The following is a 19,956-nucleotide window of genomic DNA, read 5'->3' on the forward strand; positions in this document are numbered from 1 at the left end:
ATCCTATCATCTCTTCCCTCTGCCCAAACCTTCTCCAACCTATCTCCTGATTCTGCCTCCTCAACCCTCCTCTCCTCCCTTTCTGCATCCTTTGACTCTCTATGTCCCCTATCCTCCAGGCCGGCTCGGTCCTCCCCTCCCGCTCCGTGGCTCGACGACTCATTGCGAGCTCACAGAACAGGGCTCCGGGCAGCCGAGCGGAAATGGAGGAAAACTCGCCTCCCTGCGGACCTGGCATCCTTTCACTCCCTCCTCTCTACATTTTCCTCTTCTGTCTCTGCTGCTAAAGCCACTTTCTACCACTCTAAATTCCAAGCATCTGCCTCTAACCCTAGGAAGCTCTTTGCCACCTTCTCCTCCCTCCTGAATCCTCCTCCCCCTCCCCCCCTCCTCCCTCTCTGCAGACGACTTCGTCAACCATTTTGAAAAGAAGGTCGACGACATCCGATCCTCGTTTGCTAAGTCAAACGACACCGCTGGTTCTGCTCACACTGCCCTACCCTGTGCTTTGACCTCTTTCTCCCCTCTCTCTCCAGATGAAATCTCGCGTCTTGTGACGGCCGGCCGCCCAACAACCTGCCCGCTTGACCCTATCCCCTCCTCTCTTCTCCAGACCATTTCCGGAGACCTTCTCCCTTACCTCACCTCGCTCATCAACTCATCCTTGACCGCTGGCTACGTCCCTTCCGTCTTCAAGAGAGCGAGAGTTGCACCCCTTCTGAAAAAACCTACACTCGATCCCTCCGATGTCAACAACTACAGACCAGTATCCCTTCTTTCTTTTCTCTCCAAAACTCTTGAACGTGCCGTCCTTGGCCAGCTCTCCTGCTATCTCTCTCAGAATGACCTTCTTGATCCAAATCAGTCAGGTTTCAAGACTAGTCACTCAACTGAGACTGCTCTTCTCTGTATCACGGAGGCGCTCCGCACTGCTAAAGCTAACTCTCTCTCCTCTGCTCTCATCCTTCTAGACCTATCGGCTGCCTTCGATACTGTGAACCATCAGATCCTCCTCTCCACCCTCTCCGAGTTGGGCATCTCCGGCGCGGCCCACGCTTGGATTGCGTCCTACCTGACAGGTCGCTCCTACCAGGTGGCGTGGCGAGAATCTGTCTCCTCACCACGCGCTCTCACCACTGGTGTCCCCCAGGGCTCTGTTCTAGGCCCTCTCCTATTCTCGCTATACACCAAGTCACTTGGCTCTGTCATAACCTCACATGGTCTCTCCTATCACTGCTATGCAGACGACACACAATTAATCTTCTCCTTTCCCCCTTCTGATGACCAGGTGGCGAATCCCATCTCTGCATGTCTGGCAGACATATCAGTGTGGATGACGGATCACCACCTCAAGCTGAACCTCGGCAAGACGGAGCTGCTCTTCCTCCCGGGGAAGGACTGCCCGTTCCATGATCTCGCCATCACGGTTGACAACTCCATTGTGTCCTCCTCCCAGAGCGCTAAGAACCTTGGCGTGATCCTGGACAACACCCTGTCGTTCTCAACTAACATCAAGGCGGTGGCCCGTTCCTGTAGGTTCATGCTCTACAACATCCGCAGAGTACGACCCTGCCTCACACAGGAAGCGGCGCAGGTCCTAATCCAGGCACTTGTCATCTCCCGTCTGGATTACTGCAACTCGCTGTTGGCTGGGCTCCCTGCCTGTGCCATCAAACCCCTACAACTCATCCAGAACGCCGCAGCCCGTCTGGTGTTCAACCTTCCCAAGTTCTCTCACGTCACCCCGCTCCTCCGCTCTCTCCACTGGCTTCCAGTTGAAGCTCGCATCCGCTACAAGACCATGGTGCTTGCCTACGGAGCTGTGAGGGGAACGGCACCTCAGTACCTTCAGGCTCTGATCAGGCCCTACACCCAAACAAGGGCTCTGCGTTCATCCACCTCTGGCCTGCTCGCCTCCCTACCACTGAGGAAGTACAGTTCCCGCTCAGCCCAGTCAAAACTGTTCGCTGCTCTGGCACCCCAATGGTGGAACAAACTCCCTCACGACGCCAGGACAGCGGAGTCAATCACCACCTTCCGGAGACACCTGAAACCCCACCTCTTCAAGGAATACCTAGGATAAAGCAATCCTTCTGCGCCCCCCCCCCCCCTTAAAAGATTTAGATGCACTATTGTAAAGTGGCTGTTCCACTGGATGTCATTAGGTGAATGCACCAATTTGTAAGTCGCTCTGGATAAGAGCGTCTGCTAAATGACTTAAATGTAAATGTAAATGCAAAGACTTGTAGATGACCTGGAGCCAGTGGGTTTGGCAACGAGTATGAAGCGAGGGCCAGCCAACGAGAGGGTACAGGTCGCAGTGGTGGGTAGTATATGGGGCTTTGGTGACAAAACGGGTGGCACTGTGATAGACTGCATCCAGATGGTTGAGTGGAGTGTTGGAGGCTATTTTGTAAATGACATCGCCGAAATCGAGGATCAGTAGGATGGTCAGTTTTACGAGGGTATGTTTGGCAGCATGAGTGAAGGATGCTTTGTTGCGAAATAGGAAGCCGATTCTAGATTTAATTTTGGATTGGAGATGCTTAATGTGAGTCTGGAAGGAGAGTTTACAGTCTAACCAGACACCTAGGTATTTGTAGTTGTCCACATATTCTAAGTCAGAACCGTCCAGAGTAGTGATGCTGGACGGGCGGGCAGGTGTGGGCAGCGATCGGTTGAAGAGCATGCATTTAGTTTAACTTGTACTTCAGAGCAGTTGGAGGCCACGGATGGAGAGTTGTATGGCATTGAAGCTCGTCTGGAGGTTAGTTAACACAGTGTCCAAAGAAGGGCCAGAAGTAAACAGAATGGTGTTGTCTGCGTAGAGGTGGATCAGAGAATCACCAGCAGCAAGAGCGACATCATTGATGTATACAGAGAAGAGAGTCGGCCCGAGAATTTAACCCTGTGGAACCCCCATAGAGACTGCCAGAGGTCCGGACAACAGGCCCTCCGATTTTACACAATGAACTCTATCAGAGAAGTAGTTGGTGAACCAGGCGAGGCAGTCATTTGAGAAACCAAGGCTGTTGAGTCTGCCGATAAGAATGTGGTGATTGACAGAGTCGAAGGCCTTGGCCAGGTCAATGAATACGGCTGCACAGTATTGTCTCTTATCGATGGCGGTTATGATATCGTTTAGGACCTTGAGTGTGGCTGTGGTGCACCCATGACCAGCTCTGAAACCAGATTGCAGAGTGGAGAAGGTACGGTGGGATTTGAAATGGTCGGTAATCTGTTTGTTACCTTGGCTTTCGAAGACCTTAGAAAGGCAGGGTAGGATAGATAAAGGTTTGTAGCAGTTTGGGTCTAGAGTGTCTCAGTGCAGTGGGCAGTTGGAAGGAGGTGCTCTTATTCTCCATGGACTATACAGTGTCCCAGAACTTTTTTGAGTTTGTGCTACAGGATGCAAATTTCTGTTTGAAAAAGCTAGCCTTAGCTTTCCTAACTGCCTGTGTATATTGGTTCCTAACCTCCCTGAAAAGTTGCATATCACGGGGACTATTCGATGCTAATGCAGTACGCCACAGGATGTTTTTCTGCTGGTCGAGGGCAGTCAGGTCTGGAGTGAACCAAGGCCTATATCTGTTCCTGATTCTCATTTTTTTGAATGGGGCATACTTATTTAAGATGGCGAGGAAGGCACTTTTAAAGAATAACCAGGCATCCTCTACTGACGGGATGAGGTCAATATCCTCCCAGGATACCCAGGCCAGGTCGATTAGAAAGGCTTGCTCGCTGAAGTGTTTTAGCGAGCGTTTGACAGTGATGAGGGGTGGTCATTTGACCGCAGACCCATTATGGATGCAGGCAATGAGGCAGTGATCGCTTAGATCTTGGTTGAAGACAGCAGAGGTGTATTTGGAGGGCAAGTTGGTTAGGATGATATTTATGCGGGTGCCCGTGTTTACGGATTTGGGGTTGTACCTGGTCGGTTCATTGGTAATTTGTGTGAGATTGAGGGCATCAAGCTTAGATTGTAGGATGGCTGGGGTGTTAAGCATGTCCCAGTTTAGGTCACCTAGCAGCACGAGCGCTGAAGATAGATGGGGGGGCAATCAATTCACATATGGTGTCCAGGGCACAGCTGGGGGCAGAGGGTGGTCTATAGCAAGCGGCAACGGGGAGAGATTTGTTCTGGAAAGGTGGATTTTTAAAAGTACAAGCTCGAATTGTTTGGGTACCGACCTGGATAGTAAGACAGAACTCTGCAGGCTATCTCTGCAGTAGACTGCAACTCCGCCCCCTTTGGCAGTTCTATCTTGTCGGAAAATGTTGTAGTTAGGGATGGAAATGTCAGTGTTTTTGGTGGTCTTCCTTAGCCAGGATTCAAACACGGCTAGGACATCCGCGTTGGCAGAGTGTGCTAAAGCAGTGAATAAAACAAACTTAGGGAGGAGGTTTCTAATGTTAACATGCATGAAACCAAGGCTTTTACGGTTACAACAGTCAACAAATGAGAGCACCTGGGGAATAGGAGTGGAGCTAGGCACTGCAGGGCCTGGATTAACCTCTACATCACCAGAGGAACAGAGGAGGAGTAGGATAAGTGTACGGCTAAAAGCTATAAGAACTGGTCATCTAGTACATTCGGAACAGAGAGTAAAAGGAGCAGGTTTCTGGGCGTGATAGAATAGATTCAAGGCATAATGTACAGACAAAGGTATGGTAGGATGTGAATACAGTGGAGGTGAACCTAGGCACTGAGTGATGATGAGAGAGATATTGTCTCTAGAAACATAATTTAAACCAGGTGATGTCACCGCATGTGTGGGAGGTGGAACTAAAGGGTTAGCTAAGGCATATTGAGCAGGGCTAGAGGCTCTACAGTGAAATAAGACAATAGTCACTAACCAGAACAGCAATGGACAAGTCATATTGACATTAGGGAGAGGCATATGTAGCCGAGTGATCATAGGGGTCCAGTAGTTAGGCTGGCTAAAGACACGGCGATTTAGACAGCTAGCGGGCCGGGGTTAGCAAGCTAGCAGAAGGGCCTTAGAGGGACGTCGCAACGGAAGAAGTCTGTTATAGCCTCCTCGTGCTGAGTCTCCTCGTGCGGTTACGTCGGCAGACCAGTCGTGATGGATTATTAGGGGTCCAATCCAATTGAGAAAATAGGTATAGTGGCCAAGAAATTGGCCGATGGATCTCTTCAGCTAACAGTCCAATATGCTCTAGACAGCTAGCGGGCCGCGGCTAGCAGGCTAGCAGATGGACATTCATGGCACGTCGTGACGGAGGGGCCTGTTGATTAAAAAAAGCCTTGGGCAGATGACGTCGGTATTCCAGTCGTGATGGATAGGCAGGGATCCGTGTATTAAAAGGGGTCCAGGCCAATTGGCAAAATAGGTATAGTGGCCCAAGAAATTGGCCAATGGACCTATTCAGCTAACAGTCCGATATGCTCTAGACAGCTAGCGGGCTGCGGTTAGCAGGCTAGCAGATAGGCATTCAGGGGATGTCGCAACGTTGTAGCCATTTGAAGAACACCCCCAGGCAGATTACGTCGGTAGTCCAGTCGTGAAGGATCGGTGGAGCTCAGAACCGGCAGTAAAAGGGGTCCAGGCCAATTGGCAAAATAGGTATTGTAGCCCAGGAGTGGCTGATGGACCTCTTCAGCTAGCCGGGAAATGGGCCTAGCATGGGCTAGCTCCAGGCTAATTGGTGCTTGCTTCGGGACAGAAACATTGGCCAGGAGTAGCCATTCGGATTGCAGCTAGCTAGCTGCGATGATCCAGGTGAAAAGGTTCAGAGCTTGCGATAGGAATCCGGGGATATGGAGATAAAATAAGTCCAGTATGCTCTGGTTTGAAATGCGTTGTGCAAACTGGCGAGAGTTTTCCGAGCTAAAGGTTAGCTGATGACCGCTCGCAGTGGTTAGCTGACTACTAGCTAGTTAGCTGGCTAGCTTCTGTTGGGGTTTCGGTTCAAAAGTAAAGAAAAATACTTTAGAAAAAAGCAGATCCACACCTTCATGTACATATCTATCTCAAATACCTCATAACCTGCACATTGATCTGGTACTGGCACTCCCAGTATATAGCTCCATTCTTGTGTATTTTATTCCTTTTATGTTACTATTTTTCTTTTTATTATTTAAGTAAGCAAGCATTTCACAGTAAAGTCTACACCCGTTGTATTTGGTGCATGTGACAAATAAAAATGTATTAGATTTGTACTTGGTTGCATGTTTCTTTGTGTGCATAGTGACTAATAAAATCATCAGGAGTCTCTTCTGAAAAAAATGTCTCTCCATTTCTTCTATTCACTTTCCTCTCAAACTAGCAGTTCTTTTCGTTCAAATATTTTTTATTGAGCACACACAAGAATGGTGTATAGGTATAAGACAGGTATACAATTCTTATCTAAACATAAAAGAGCAAACAGAAACAAAAAGACCCAGAGTTCTGGGTACAAAACAAATATTACAAAACAAGACATACAGAATAAGGACAGGTAGAAAGAAAGAGGGTAGGTGTCACCCCCCACTTATTCCCCCCCTTTATCCCTCCCCCACTTCTTCCCCCCCCCTTATCCCTTCCCCTTATTCACCTCCCGACTGCTCGGGTGGCGGTGCCCGCACATGCTGCCCAAAGGTGGATTAAAATATTACAATTGAGAGTGCGTTAAAAAGTACAAATTCACAGCGCCGAATGGTCCAAGTAAGAGAGGAAAGGCTGCCAGATTTGATCAAATGTTGATAATTTATTGTTCAGAATATATCTAATTCTTTCTAAGTGTACAGTGTTTGCCAATTCGCTGAGCCATAATTTGGTAGTGGGCGCTTCCCTCTTTTTCCAAAACAACAAGATTAGTCAAACTAGCAGTTCTAGTGTAGTGTTCCCTTGCATAATTGTAGACTTGATTTGACTTCAGTACACAATGGACTGGAGACAATACAGTGTATTTACCCTGCACAATTGTGACAGGAATTTTCTAACGAGGGTGCTGCCGCACCAGGTTTCCTAAGCCCTTCTCTATGGCTGCTCCCTACACTTTGGCAGGCAATTTTCTCTACTAAACTGGGTCCAGAGTTCTCCCCAGAGAGAAGCAGCTTTAAAATGGAGCCTAGTGCACATTAAGGGCTTTTGCAGGCGCTCCTGGAGCTGAAATAAGTGGGAGCGCAAGACAGGGAAAGAAATTGGAGTGCTAGTCCCAACGCTAGCAGCTCTCTCAAAACAAGTGCAGGGCCATCATCCTGTTGTCTAATGAAGGAGCCTGCTGCAGTTGCAGGGAAGGGTCCCCGGCTGCCGGCTACGCCAGATTGGAGTAAACAGAAAGGCAATAGGAAACAAAAGTGAATACACGCCCATTGTTGTTATATACAATGCCCATCTGATGCCGCTGGGCGCCGGGTCTCGGCCCCCAGATTTTGGAATCCTGGTTGGTTGCCAAGTTGCCATAGTTGAGCAGGATGACATTATTCATTAATCAGTGTTCTAAGTTCGGGAATGTTATCTGTTGATAGCATATTCTATGATCAGAATACATGATGACGGTTTAGAGATACTTGCAGCTTGACTGCATTCTATTAGGGTGGGAGGTGGGAGATGGCTGGTGGACAGTTCATTATACATAATACGTAGTGACCATACGGGTCTCTTATAGCCGCCTACGAATGACATTAGCGAACAATAGCCTATGGCACAGACAGTTATTTCATGAAATTCATGTATGTCACTTACATTGTCACTTGTCTATTGACTAGCTTGCTTGCTTATGTATTCACTCACCAGCTTGTGTTTGTTCATAGTCGTCTTTCATTCTGTACGTCAGCTGTATAATTAAGAGGTTACATAATTTCCCACAGTCAGCAATTTGTGTTGTCTGTGGTTGCTTGAATGGTGGGATAAGCTATGCACTTTCAAACTGGCTGTTATAAGTGCACACTATTAGAGACAGGGGGCACGAGGCCCTGAAACATTATCAATTTACAGCACTGTAGAAACAGTGGCATCCCATTCCCTTGTGTTGCATTTCCTGTAGTTTTATGGCACATTTACCAGCAGGAATAGTTCTGTGGTGTCTCCCATTGGGGGGCTTTAGATATGTGGCCACTCTTTGGAAAAGTGGTATCATCCCAGCTTCTAGGACATAAACCCTGTTGATTTGGGAGATCATGCAGAGGATGTTGCTTAGCACCTGCTCTGTTCCCGTCAGGGGACCTGCCACGTTCGCTTTAAACTCTAGGGGATATATGGGTCTGCTATCACTACTACTAAGGCTGTTTGCTGTTTTCTTTTCCTTCTTTCTTCCCGTCTTCTCTTTTGTTTGTATGGTCCAGGAGCCTGTCAGGGACATGTCTTTTATTTTGAATTTGCTTCTCTAATTTGCTTAATATAACAGTGAATGTTAGCTTTGGGAGAAAGTTTTGGTGGAAACAAGGCCATTATTAAGTCTTAATTAACTATTAAACTCTAAGGGATACATGGTGCTATCAGTGATAGGTCTGTTTTCAGTTTTCCTTCCCTTCTCCTGGGCAAGTTTTTCCGGATGTCATCAAGGCCTTTCAAATCTCTCGGTAGTGGATACCATGAACTGGCATCAAATTAATCCAATTCTAGTTGTCCTTTTCTCAAATGTCAATGGAGCATCATAAACTAATGATCAATTTTTTACCAATGGAATGTGTTATTTTGTTTCATCAGAATAAGTGCACAGAAAAATGCTCCTCCTACTAAAGATACCAGTGGTAAATGAATGCAATGCTTACCGAAGATAAAGAAAAGTCTCTGCACTCATTTAATGTCAGCAACCACCACAATAATAACCCTTGCATCCACATTAAACAGAATTGTGTGACTGCCTCGAAAAGTCTCAGCCTTTTGTCTCAGCCTTCAGCTACCCTCAACCTCTCCCATCTATTTCTGAAGAACATCCACTTTTAATTTCTAGCTGCCGTATAGTTTTCCGCTGTGATGTTATACAAAAGTTCTGAACCTTTCTATTCTCATAGTTTCTACACATTGTACGTTAAATAAAAACCTTTTTGCTTAAAGTTCTGTCAATTCGGTCAAAATATTCAACGGTCAACTTCTATTGATTTTTTTTGTTTTTTTTGTCTGCTGCTCAGATGGAGAGGGCACTGCACGTTTCAAGCCTCAGGACGAAATCTGTGTCCTGCTTTGCTCTCTGGAGCAGAGCACAGCTGAAAGGAATGATAATTTTTTTTATTAACTAGGCAAGTTTGTTCATAACAAAATCTTATTTACAATGACTGCCTAGGAACAGTGGGTTAACTGCCTTGTTCAGGGGCAGAGTGACAGATTTTTTACCTTGTCAGCTCGGGGATTCAATCTCGCAACCTTTCAGTTACTAGCCCAATCCCCAATGGGGATCCCCGGTGTCTGTGATACACGCCGTTTGGTGCAACGCAGACCCGGTGGTGAGCAAGAGACTGAGGATACCAAGTCTGTCTTGAGTTTTGATGCAAAGTGTTTGCCGGATAAAGTCGTGTGAGTTTTTGTTTCCGAACCCACTACAGTGTTTCAAGCGCCAGAATGTAGGAGGGAGATTATGAGGTGTACAGATGGGCATGGGACAAAAGAGTGTGTAGTTTCGGTGGAGAAAGTGGAGTATTTCAATTATGGGCGATCAGAAATGTACCGTGCGAGTGAGACAGATTGAAGTTTCCATGGTGAGAGCAGTGCAGAAAGGGTCAAAACCATGAATAGACCATTGTAGTGTCTTAAATGTAAAATGTTTAGCCACATGGCAAGTTTGTGCAGATGGAATAAATATGTTGTGGAAGAATCAGTGGATACAATGCTCCCGACTTCCAGGAGTGCCCGGTAAGAGCGAAGGAGGTTGAAGTAGCAAATATCCGGGCTGTCCACCAGGTCTCCTATGCAGAGGCAGTGCTAATAGTTGAAGGAGCAAGTGCAAATGAGGAAGCAATGGCAATACATTATAAATAAATGATAAATTGTACAAGTCAAGTCATCAAGAAATATAAGATACTTGACATAATTGTGAATGGAGGTAATGGGGGGGGTAAATGAGCAGCGACGCTCCCCATCCAACCTTTTTCACCCTTTCCCTATTTCCCTGTTTTTCTGCGTTAAAGTTCCCCAGTTTTCACCCCACACAGTAGGTGGGACCATGCACCTCTAACGTATATTTCCTGACCGCCAAATACCATAGAAGAAGAAGACCCGGAAAAACATTCCTTTAGTTTTCTTTTGACACGTATCTAGCAACGAAGTTGGCGGAGTCCAGTGTTGAATTGTTCATCGTTGCAGGTAACGGCGGTTAGTATTGCTTAGTAAAATCCATGTAATAGTAAAACACTTTTTTTATAGCTTGGTTAAATATTGTGTCGAGGCCCACATTCATTTTAGAGTCGCGAAGCCGCCTGATCCCGCGAGCTTAACGTTAACGTTACATTATAACTGCACGGATGTCAATTGTAACTAGATATAATTTCCAGACTTATACTATAGGTAGTGCAGTGGTATGGTAATCAGTCGGGTAAATTACGAGGCTACATTCCTTTATTAGTCTGCTCTAACTAGCTAGCCAACGTTAGCTAGCCACCCTGATTGTCTACGTAAACTAGTTAGGCATCCAGTTAGCCAGCTAACTTGGAATACATTTGGCTAGTTAGCTAGCTAGCTGACGTTAAATACCAGTTTTAGTAAACTAGCTAGCTAACCAGCTAACGTTAGACGGCAAATTATTTAATCAAATATTGCCCAACATGTTTAACAAACGTGCTTGCTAGCTAGCTAACGTTAACTCACCTAGCTATCCACGGAGTTGCAGGACTGATGGCATGTTGACTTGTCTGGTTTCGCTAAATAGCTGGCTGAAGTTTGCGTTTAAAAGATGCATCTCAGCCCCGGCTGCTTGATCAATGAGACCTGACCCCCATTCTGAAAATGTCAGAGCTCGTAGTGGAGATGACTACTGTTCTAGACTGATGTGTGGTGGGCTTTTTGCGCTGTAGTAGCAGTAGAGGCATCACCAACGTGGGTGCTACACGTCAGTTGTGGAGGGGTATGAAGTCGCCACAATGGAAGTCACCCTCGATGATTTTAAATGTACTATCTACATGCGTGGTTGTATTGTTTTACATTGTCATAAATACAGTGCATTTGGAAAGTATTCAGACCCCTTGACTTTTTCCATATTTTGTTACATTACAGCCTTATTCTAAAATGTATTAAATCGTGTTTTCCCCTCATCGATGTACACACAATACCCCATAATGACAAAGCAACAACAGGTATAGATATTTTAGCAAATGTATTCAAAATAAAAATTGACATTTACATACAGAACCAGTGAAAAGTTTGGAAACACAACTCATTTAAGGGGTTCAATATATTTACTATTTAATACATTCTACACCTCAAAACTATGAAATAACACACATGGAATCATGTAGTAACCAAAAAAGTGTTAAAAAAATCAAAATATATTTTATATTCAAAGTTTGCCTTGACAGCTTTGCACACTCTTGGCATTCTCTCAACCAGCTTCATGAGGAATGCTTTTCCAACAGTCTCTTGAAGGAGTTCCCATATGCTGAAGACTTGCTGGATGCTTTTCCAGCACTCTGCGGTCCAACTCATCCCAAACCATCTCAGTTGGGTTGAGGTCAGGTGATTGTGGAGGCCAGGTCATCTGATGCAGGACTCCATCACTCTCCTTCTTGGTCAAATAGCCCTTACACAGCTTGGAGTTGTGTTGGTTTATTGTCCTGTTGAAAATCAAATTATAGTCCCACTAAGCACAAACCAGATGGGATGGCGTATCGCTGTGGTAGCCATGCTGTTTAAGTGTGCCTTGAATTCTATATGAATCACAGACAGTGTCACCAGCAAAGTACCATCACACCTCCTCCATGTTTCGCGGTGGGAACCACACATGCGGAGATCATCCATTCGCCTACTCTGTGTCTCAAAGACACGGCGGTTAGAACCAAAAATCTCAATTTGGACTCATCAGATCAAAGGACAGGTTTCCACCGGTCTAATGTCCATTGCTCGTGTTTCTTGGCCCAAGCAAGTCTCTTTTTATTATTGGTGCCCTTTAGTAGTGTTTTCTTTGCAGCAATTCGACCATGGCCCGATTCACACAGTCTCCTCTGAACAGTTGATGTTGATGTCTGTTACTTGAATTTCTTAATTTTCTGCATTGACTGACCATGTCTTAAAGTAAGAATGGACTGTTGTTTCTCTTTGCTTATTTGAGTTGTTCTTGTCATAATATGGACCTGGTCTTTTACCAAATAGGGCTATCTTCTGTATACCACTAGGGTTGCAAAATTCCCAGGTTTTCCAGAAATCCTGGTAGGAAAACTAGAATAAGCAGGAAATCCAGGAATCTTCAAAATGGTATTTCTGGAAAACCTGGAAATTTAGGTACCGGGATTTTGCAACCCTATATACCACCCCTACCTTGTCACAACACAACTGATTGGCTCAAACGCATTAAGAAGGAAAGAAATTCCACACATTTACTTTTAACAAGGCACACCTGTTGATTGAAATGCATTCCTGGTGACTACCGCATGAAGCTGGTTGAGCAAATGCCAAGAGTGTAGAACGCTGTCATCAAGGCGAAGGGTGGCTACTTAGAATCTCAAATACAAAATATATTTTGATTTGTTTAACACTTTTTTGGTTACTACATGATTCCATATGTGTTATTTCATAGTTTTGATGTCTTCACTATTACTCTACAATGTAGGAAATTGTAAAAAAAATAAAATAATAATAATAACTCTTGAATGAGTAGATGTGTCCAAACCTTTGACTTGTACTGTACATATTTCTGTAACTACCTCATACCCCAGCACATTGACTTGGTACCGGTACTCATTGTTTAGCTAGTCTCCTTATTGTTTTAGTTTGAACATCACTAGTTTAACTAGCTAAATGGCTAGCTAGCTAAAGTCACATATCAAGGGGGAATACCGTTGGAAACAAACATTAGACAGCCAGGTAGCTAACGTTAGAGTTGGGTAGCTAGTTGGATAGTTAGTTAACCAATCAGGTATATGTTCACTATATTCCTGAATATAGCTAAGTTTGCCACTACCGTTAAGATTGGAAGGTAACTTAGCTAGCTAGTGGTAAGTATGACTGTCTAGCCACAGGTGACAAGGGCAAGTATATTTGGTGCATCGAATGGCTTTCCCCTTGATGCTACGTTTCTAGCGAGCAAACGTATCTACATGAAAAGAAGCATACCAGGAATAAGGGCAGCAATACACACTAACTTCCCAGATACCAATGCATCAAGCGGTGCTAAACTAGCCATCAATTGAATACTGTTTACACAATTTTCTCTTCCAGCTGTACAATGCTCATTAACTATTTATTTTTTGCAGACGGTCAAAAATGTCAGGGTTTGACAACTTCAACACAGATTTCTACCAGTCCAGCTACAGTGTAGATGACCAAGGCCAACCTGCTGGATATGGCTACAGTAACACAGAAGACCCCTACAAACAGTATGTTTTGTCAACTTGTTAAATTTGCATTGACCCCAGTTACTCTGTAACTCACTGTGCTTTGAAAATACACATGCCTGTCAACAATTTGAAAACAATGCATTTTCCCTCAATTTCTCTCAACAGCCTGTTTTGTTAGTATTGTTCCCTATGTGTTGCTTACTAGCTTGAGGCATAGTGTTTTTAACCCAGCCATAAAGGTTTTCTGAGAAGTGTGCCTGTTTCCCCATCAGGGGTCAGTATGACTACTCCCAACCGATGGGATACTCAGCCCCAGGGATGATGCAACCCCAGCAGCCCTACACAGGCCAGATCTACCAGCCCACACCAGCCTTCACACCTTCCCCCACACAGTCCATGTACGGCAGCAGCTTTGATGACGAGCCCCCGCTGCTGGAGGGTAAGGATAACCAAGTGGTGAGACTCCATAGGGAAAGGGGTGGTAAAGAATGGTAACTCAATTGCTTGATCACAAATCAAGCCTTTTCCTCTACCTCCCTAAGCACTTTTGTTGTTCTGAGAGGATTGGCTAGTTGAAGCCAGGTGAAGCTTTTAGATTTTATCTTTACCTCTGACTTACTCTGAAGCATTAGGAGCTTCATACTAGGGATTGGGGGAATGAAGACACATTTCTCAAGGTATGAGTGGTCAGGGGATCACATAGCCAAAAGGATCCGACTCTCGTTCATTTCTCTCGAGTCGGATCAGTGCTATGCCGGGAAATGGACAGCCAGAGCCCAGCGCAGTATATGGCTGGGGAAACGTTCCTCAATCCAGGGATGGAATATGTCGTTGTACTCCTAGGGCTCTATTTCATCTGTCTCACGGAAGTTCTGTGTTACAGCGTGTTTAAAATGGAAACGTTCCCGCATTAGTGGAGACTGCAGGCACGGTTAACGCTGCATATGTCGGCTCAATCGGAAATGACCTTTACATTTCTACCGTGCGATCTGTAACCATTCAGCAATAGATTGAATATAGCTCCTAATCAAAATGATGAAAGGTGAATCAAGAAGATTGAAATATTTGTCTGCCGTTTTTGTCGACATGCTAGGTTAGCTAATGCTAAAGCAACCCATCGGATTCAACTACACTTTTGGTAGCTACTCACCCCAACCCTAGGCATTGCATGGAATCCAATGGGTGGATATAGCATTAGCTAGCCTAGCATGCTGGCGAAAACAGCAGTTTAGTTTACTAGCTGTATTTCAATCTTCTCGATTCACCTTTTATAATTTCAGGATGATTAGGAGTACGTCATACTTTGGAGTCATGTAGTGTATGTGGACACATGCTCTGGGGTTGAGTTCAGGGCTCTGTGCAGGCCAGTCAAGTTCTTCCACACCATCCACACAACAAACCATTTCTGTATGGACCTCGCTTTGTGCACGGGGGCATTGTCATGCTGAAACAGAAAAGGGCCTTCCCCAAACGGTTGCCACAAAGTTGGAAGCACAGAATCATCTAGAATGTCATTGTATGCTGTAGCGTTATGATTTCCCTTCACTGGAACTAAGGGGCTTAGCCCAGACCATGAAACACAGCCCCAGACCATTATTCCACCACCACTCCAGCCGATGCTTTTCATTGACAATGTTTATCTTAAGCTTGTGTGCGACTTCTCGCCCATGGAAACCCATTTCATGAAGCTCCCAACGAACAGTTTCTGTGTTGACGTTGCTTCGAGGCAGTTTAGAACTAGGTAGTGAGTGTTGCAACCGAGGACAGACAATTTTTTTATGCGCTTCAGCAGTCGGCGGTCCCGTTCTGTGAGCTTGTGTGGCCGACCACTTCGCGGTTGTGCCATTGTTGCTCCTTTCCACTTCACAATAACAGCATTTACCTATGACCGGGGCAGCTCTAGCAGGGCAGAAATTTGACCGACTGACTTGTATGATGTGGCACCATCCTATGGCGGTGCCACATTTGAAATGCGATGACCTCTTCAGTAAGGCCATTCTACTGCCAATATTTTTCTATGGAGAATGTATGGCTGTGTGCTCGATTTTATACACCTGTCAGCAACGGGTGTGGCAGAAATAGCTGAATCCACTCATTTGAAGCGGTGTCCACATACTTTTGTATATATAGTGTATTCCATCCCTAGGTTGAGGTACAGTATGTTTCCCCAGCCATATACCGCCCTGGGCTCTGATTGTCCACATTCCGACTAGAGAAATGAACGAGTCAGATCCTTTTGGCTTGGGAGCACATCAAGATCTATAGAGGACTCCAGTGCTCAAAAACCAATTTTAGCATGGGCAGCCCCATTAAGGACTTTCACCATATTGAAGTGGTTAACTGGGTTGAACTTCCTATGGTTTAAGGAAGGATCACATAATTCCATCCAGGTCATCAGGAGGGATCAGTCAATTAATTATATTTGTGAGCAAACATTCCATGAATCCAGGTGGCAGTAAATCGCCAACCTTGGCTTCATACCTATTCAAGCAATACACTCCATTATGTACCTTTGTGCGTTTACCTACTCAAGAAGTAGTAGAAGAAAATTGACTACTTCAAACTTGAGATGGCCTCAATGGCGCTGCCCATGTGCTCAGATGCCATAACGGGACAGATGCAACGTTGTGATTTCTATACGTCTCTATGGGGGAGCACTATGATGGGTTTAGTGGGATATGTGTCCGTGTTGCCCTCCCCTGTGACAGGAAGACCTAGTTAAACCAGTAGAGTGACCCAGTTGTGTGCACTAAATGGGTCAGCAGTCAGGGATCACCAGGGCCATCCTGCTAAGCTAATAAATTACTCCCAAGTAAGGTCTTATTTTGGAGATGAGCATTCATCTGATACATTGGTGTGTCGTAGTGAAAGAAGTGTTCTCTTGATACAAAATAAATGTTTCTGTGGCTTGTAATTTCCTTTGTAAACTGAAAAAGTGTCATTCTAGGAGGTATAGAGAATTGCGTGATTCTCTTTTCTTCTGACTATATTGTAAGAATGAGTTGTCCCTTCTCTCAACCAACCCTTTCACTTATATCTGACATTGCTTTAATATAATTTCATGCTTTTGCTCTACCTCACAGAATTGGGCATTAACTTTGACCACATCTGGCAGAAGACCCTGACAGTGCTCCACCCCATGAAGGCAGCAGATGGTAACATTATGAACGAGACTGACCTGGCTGGGCCCATGGTGTTTTGTCTGGCATTCGGAGCCACCTTACTTCTGGTAAGAACTATTCTATTACTGATGCAGTACAGCACTTGAATTCGTACATGGTATCTGTATGTATTTGTCATTATACCGTGTGCAATAGCATTGTCTGCTTTGGGAAGAAATGACTGTAAATGCAGATGGCTGATGAGTTGTCCATATGTTCCTGTCTCTGTCTATCTGCTACAGACAGGAAAGATCCAGTTTGGCTATGTGTATGGCATCAGTGTCATCGGCTGCCTGGGGATGTACTGTCTCCTCAACCTAATGAGCATGACAGGTGTGTCGTTTGGCTGTGTCGCCAGTGTACTGGGCTACTGCCTGCTACCCATGATCCTCCTTGCCAGCTTCGGAATCATCTTCTCTTTACAGTAAGAACAAACATGGGCCTGAGACTAGATGTTAGGTCAGTGTAGTAAGGCACTCTGTCACATTATATAGAGCAGATCTGTGGAGTCTAAGTGACAGGTGGTGCACAACATAATATGAGCCTTTGCTACTGTAAAATGGCTGACTTGATGCTCTTTGTTTGTGGACAATTAAATTGCCCAATTTCTTACCAAACAATTTACCAACTGATCTAACTGGCTTTTCTTGACCTTTTTCAGAGGCATGTTTGGAATAATCATCGCAGCCACGATAATTGGCTGGTGCAGTTTCTCCGCTTCCAAGATCTTCATCTCGGCCCTGGCCATGGACGGACAGCAACTTCTGGTGGCGTACCCCTGTGCCCTCCTCTACGGGGTGTTTGCCCTCATCTCTGTCTTCTGAACTGTCTCCTTCGTCTGTCTGTCATCTACACCATGCAGGAAAAGGGCCCAGCAAACCCAACTAACTTGAGGACCAGTAAGAAGAGCTGCTGTGCTGCACCCCCCCCATCACAGTGCAGTGGTGTGGCCAGAAACCCTGTCAGTTGCATTCCTCTTTTACACCCGCCGACAGGGGTCAGTGGTAGAGTATCAATTCCAAACCCTTTCGATTCAGGACTAAAGACCCATCCACGGACCACTGCAATCTTATATTTAATGTAAAACTTGTTCTTTATTCTGTTTGGGTTTTTGTTTCTAAGATTTATTTGAGCTTTGAGGCCTTCAGAAAATGTTTTGCACAGGTATTTTCATTTTTATTCAACTGAAGCCGGTGACTTGAAATTGAGTTGTTAGAATAAGACCTTGTTGCATAGTTAATCTATCTCTTATATCAACAGCCCTCTCACTCATACATACACATCTGGCTACTCAGAGGTCTCCTTACAACTCTGAAAAGACGTGTTTTATAAACCTGCAATCATTTTCACTCCATTTTCTGTCACGTTAGTGCTTTCTTAGAACAATTTAAATTGCTGAAACATGAGGCGCCGCTTGACCAAAGCTCTGCCTTGTGGCATTCTCCATTGTATTTTCCAGCCCCCTCCCAGGGCTGTGTTGGTTATGCAGCTTGTGATTATAAACGTTAAGCAGTCAAAGTGCCTGCGCGATGACACGGCTGTGTAAACACTGCACACACTCAAGTTATGTCCAAAATAAATAAAAAAAGATGAATAGATATTTGTGAGGTTTTAATTTTATTATAAGATATTTTGTTGTTCAAGATCACATTAACCGCACTGCAGGGCTCTAGCCTACTGTGCTGTCAAATCAAATGTATTAATATAGCCCTTCTTACATCAGCTGATATCTCAAAGTGCTGTACAGAAACCCAGCCTAAAACCCCAAACAGCAAGCAATGCAGGTGTAGAAGCACGGTGGCTAGGAAAAACTCCCTAGAAAGGCCAACAACTGTTAAGACTTTGTTGTGTATCCACATTTTCTTCACGAACAGAGTAGGCGTCACAAGGCGGTCAGCTGTGTTTAATGGTATTGTACTACAGGCCGGTCAAACCACACAAGAAGTATCTCACAGATCCTAGGAGATTTTCAGTATCTTAACCATTATTCTCATGAAGTTTGTATTTGATCGGTTTTCTATTTTTCACCTGAAGACTATGATGCATTGTTGAGCTTGTTTTTTGGCTGCAGGTTGATATGGCACACTAGAGTGCATTGATTAACTGTTGTCATAGTTTTAGTCTTTTACTGTTCACTTTGATTGACTACAATGTGGGTGTGAATTTTGGTTTCGCACAAAGGTGTCACCTGAAAGGCACTGTTTTATGGTCATCAGTGGTTTTTCTCAGTTTTCCTATAACTTTGTTTTTGTGCTAAACCTGAGCTCCTGAAGGGATGCCATTTTATATAGTCCAATGAATAATGCAAAAATTAATTGAGTGCTTTTCTATTTCAACAAACTGTACACAAGGGGATACTTTGCATTTCAAGCAACCAAGAGCCATTTATAGTGCTACTCTTTTATGGCCAAGTATTTATATACTGTGTCATTTGTTTTGTACTTCTAAAAAGTCCCAATGTTGTTCTTTTGTCATGTTGAAAATCTTGATGAATTGGCAAAGCGTCGTGCTTGTGTGGTTTTATTGGCCACTATCTAAATAAAATATAGGTCGATGCATCTTTTTTTATTCTTTCATGCTTTCAGCCAGAAACAATGGTTTTTGGAGTTCATCCTGTAATGACGGGATGGTGGAACCAAAACCATCTTTTTCTCTACTGCAGTGGTCATTCATCCTGGTCCTGCAGCGCTACCCTCCTGTAGGTTTTCGCTCCAACCCCAGTTGTAACCTACCTGGTACAGCTTATCAACAAGCTAATTATTAGACTCCGATGCGCTAGATTAGGGTTGCAGCGAAACAACACTACAAGACTGATCTCCAGGAACAGGATTGGAGAGCCCTGCTCTTCTGTATAACATCAGTCTGTATGTTGAGAGATTGAAGATCTTTACTAATTGTTTGGATTATGTTTTCAGCATGAAGGAAAATGACACTAATGCCCCGTCCTGATGGCAATGGGTCATGGTTTTGTATCCCAGTCACTATTAGTCTATAGGAATTATGGGGATTAATCATATTTGATTAATTACGAGGATATACTATTAGTATTTGTATTTATGTATCCCCATTGGCTACTGCCAAGGCAGCAGCTAGTCTTCCTGGGGTCCAGCAAAATTAAGGCAGTTATGCATTTTTTTTAAACATTACAATACGTTCACAACATATTAAGTGTGTGCCCTCAGGCCCCTACTCTACTACCACATATCTACAACACAAAATCTGTGTGTGTAGTGCATATGTTATCGTGTGTTTGTATGCATGTGTCTGCCTATGTTTGTGTTGCTTCACAGTCCCCGCTGTTCCATAAGGTGTATTTTTATCTTTTTTTAAATCACATTTTACTGGCTTGCATGAGTTACTTGATGT

At 44.6% G+C, this 19,956-nt stretch overlaps 1 protein-coding gene across 2 annotated transcripts; it reads left to right on the forward strand.

The window, feature by feature from the left end:
* The first annotated feature begins 10,108 nt into the window (after nucleotides 1-10,108).
* On the forward strand, nucleotides 10,109-19,148 carry LOC139583577 (protein YIPF5-like). 2 transcript variants are annotated; one of them, XM_071414816.1, is made up of 6 exons: nucleotides 10,109-10,247; nucleotides 13,346-13,468; nucleotides 13,702-13,868; nucleotides 16,513-16,658; nucleotides 16,833-17,014; nucleotides 17,252-19,148. In XM_071414816.1, the coding sequence occupies exons 2-6, from the start codon at nucleotides 13,356-13,358 to the stop codon at nucleotides 17,412-17,414; spliced, it is 771 nt and encodes a 256-aa protein (XP_071270917.1). In that variant the 5' UTR covers nucleotides 10,109-10,247; nucleotides 13,346-13,355; the 3' UTR covers nucleotides 17,415-19,148. The 2 variants fall into 2 exon arrangements, with proteins under 2 accessions (XP_071270917.1, XP_071270925.1); XM_071414824.1 differs by having other exon boundaries at nucleotides 10,150-10,256.
* The last annotated feature ends 808 nt before the right edge of the window (nucleotides 19,149-19,956 follow it).

The sequence above is a fragment of the Salvelinus alpinus genome, chromosome 1 (assembly GCF_045679555.1).
Source record: "Salvelinus alpinus chromosome 1, SLU_Salpinus.1, whole genome shotgun sequence".
NCBI classification, from domain to species: Eukaryota; Metazoa; Chordata; class Actinopteri; order Salmoniformes; family Salmonidae; genus Salvelinus; species Salvelinus alpinus.

Coding starts and splice junctions, on each gene's coding strand:
- LOC139583577 (XM_071414816.1), top strand. CDS start 13,356: ATGTCAGGGTTTGACAACTTCAACACAGATTTCTACCAGTCCAGCTAC. Junction 13,469..13,701: donor ACAGAAGACCCCTACAAACA/GTATGTTTTGTC, acceptor TTTCCCCATCAG/GGGTCAGTATGACTACTCCC. Junction 13,869..16,512: donor CGAGCCCCCGCTGCTGGAGG/GTAAGGATAACC, acceptor TCTACCTCACAG/AATTGGGCATTAACTTTGAC.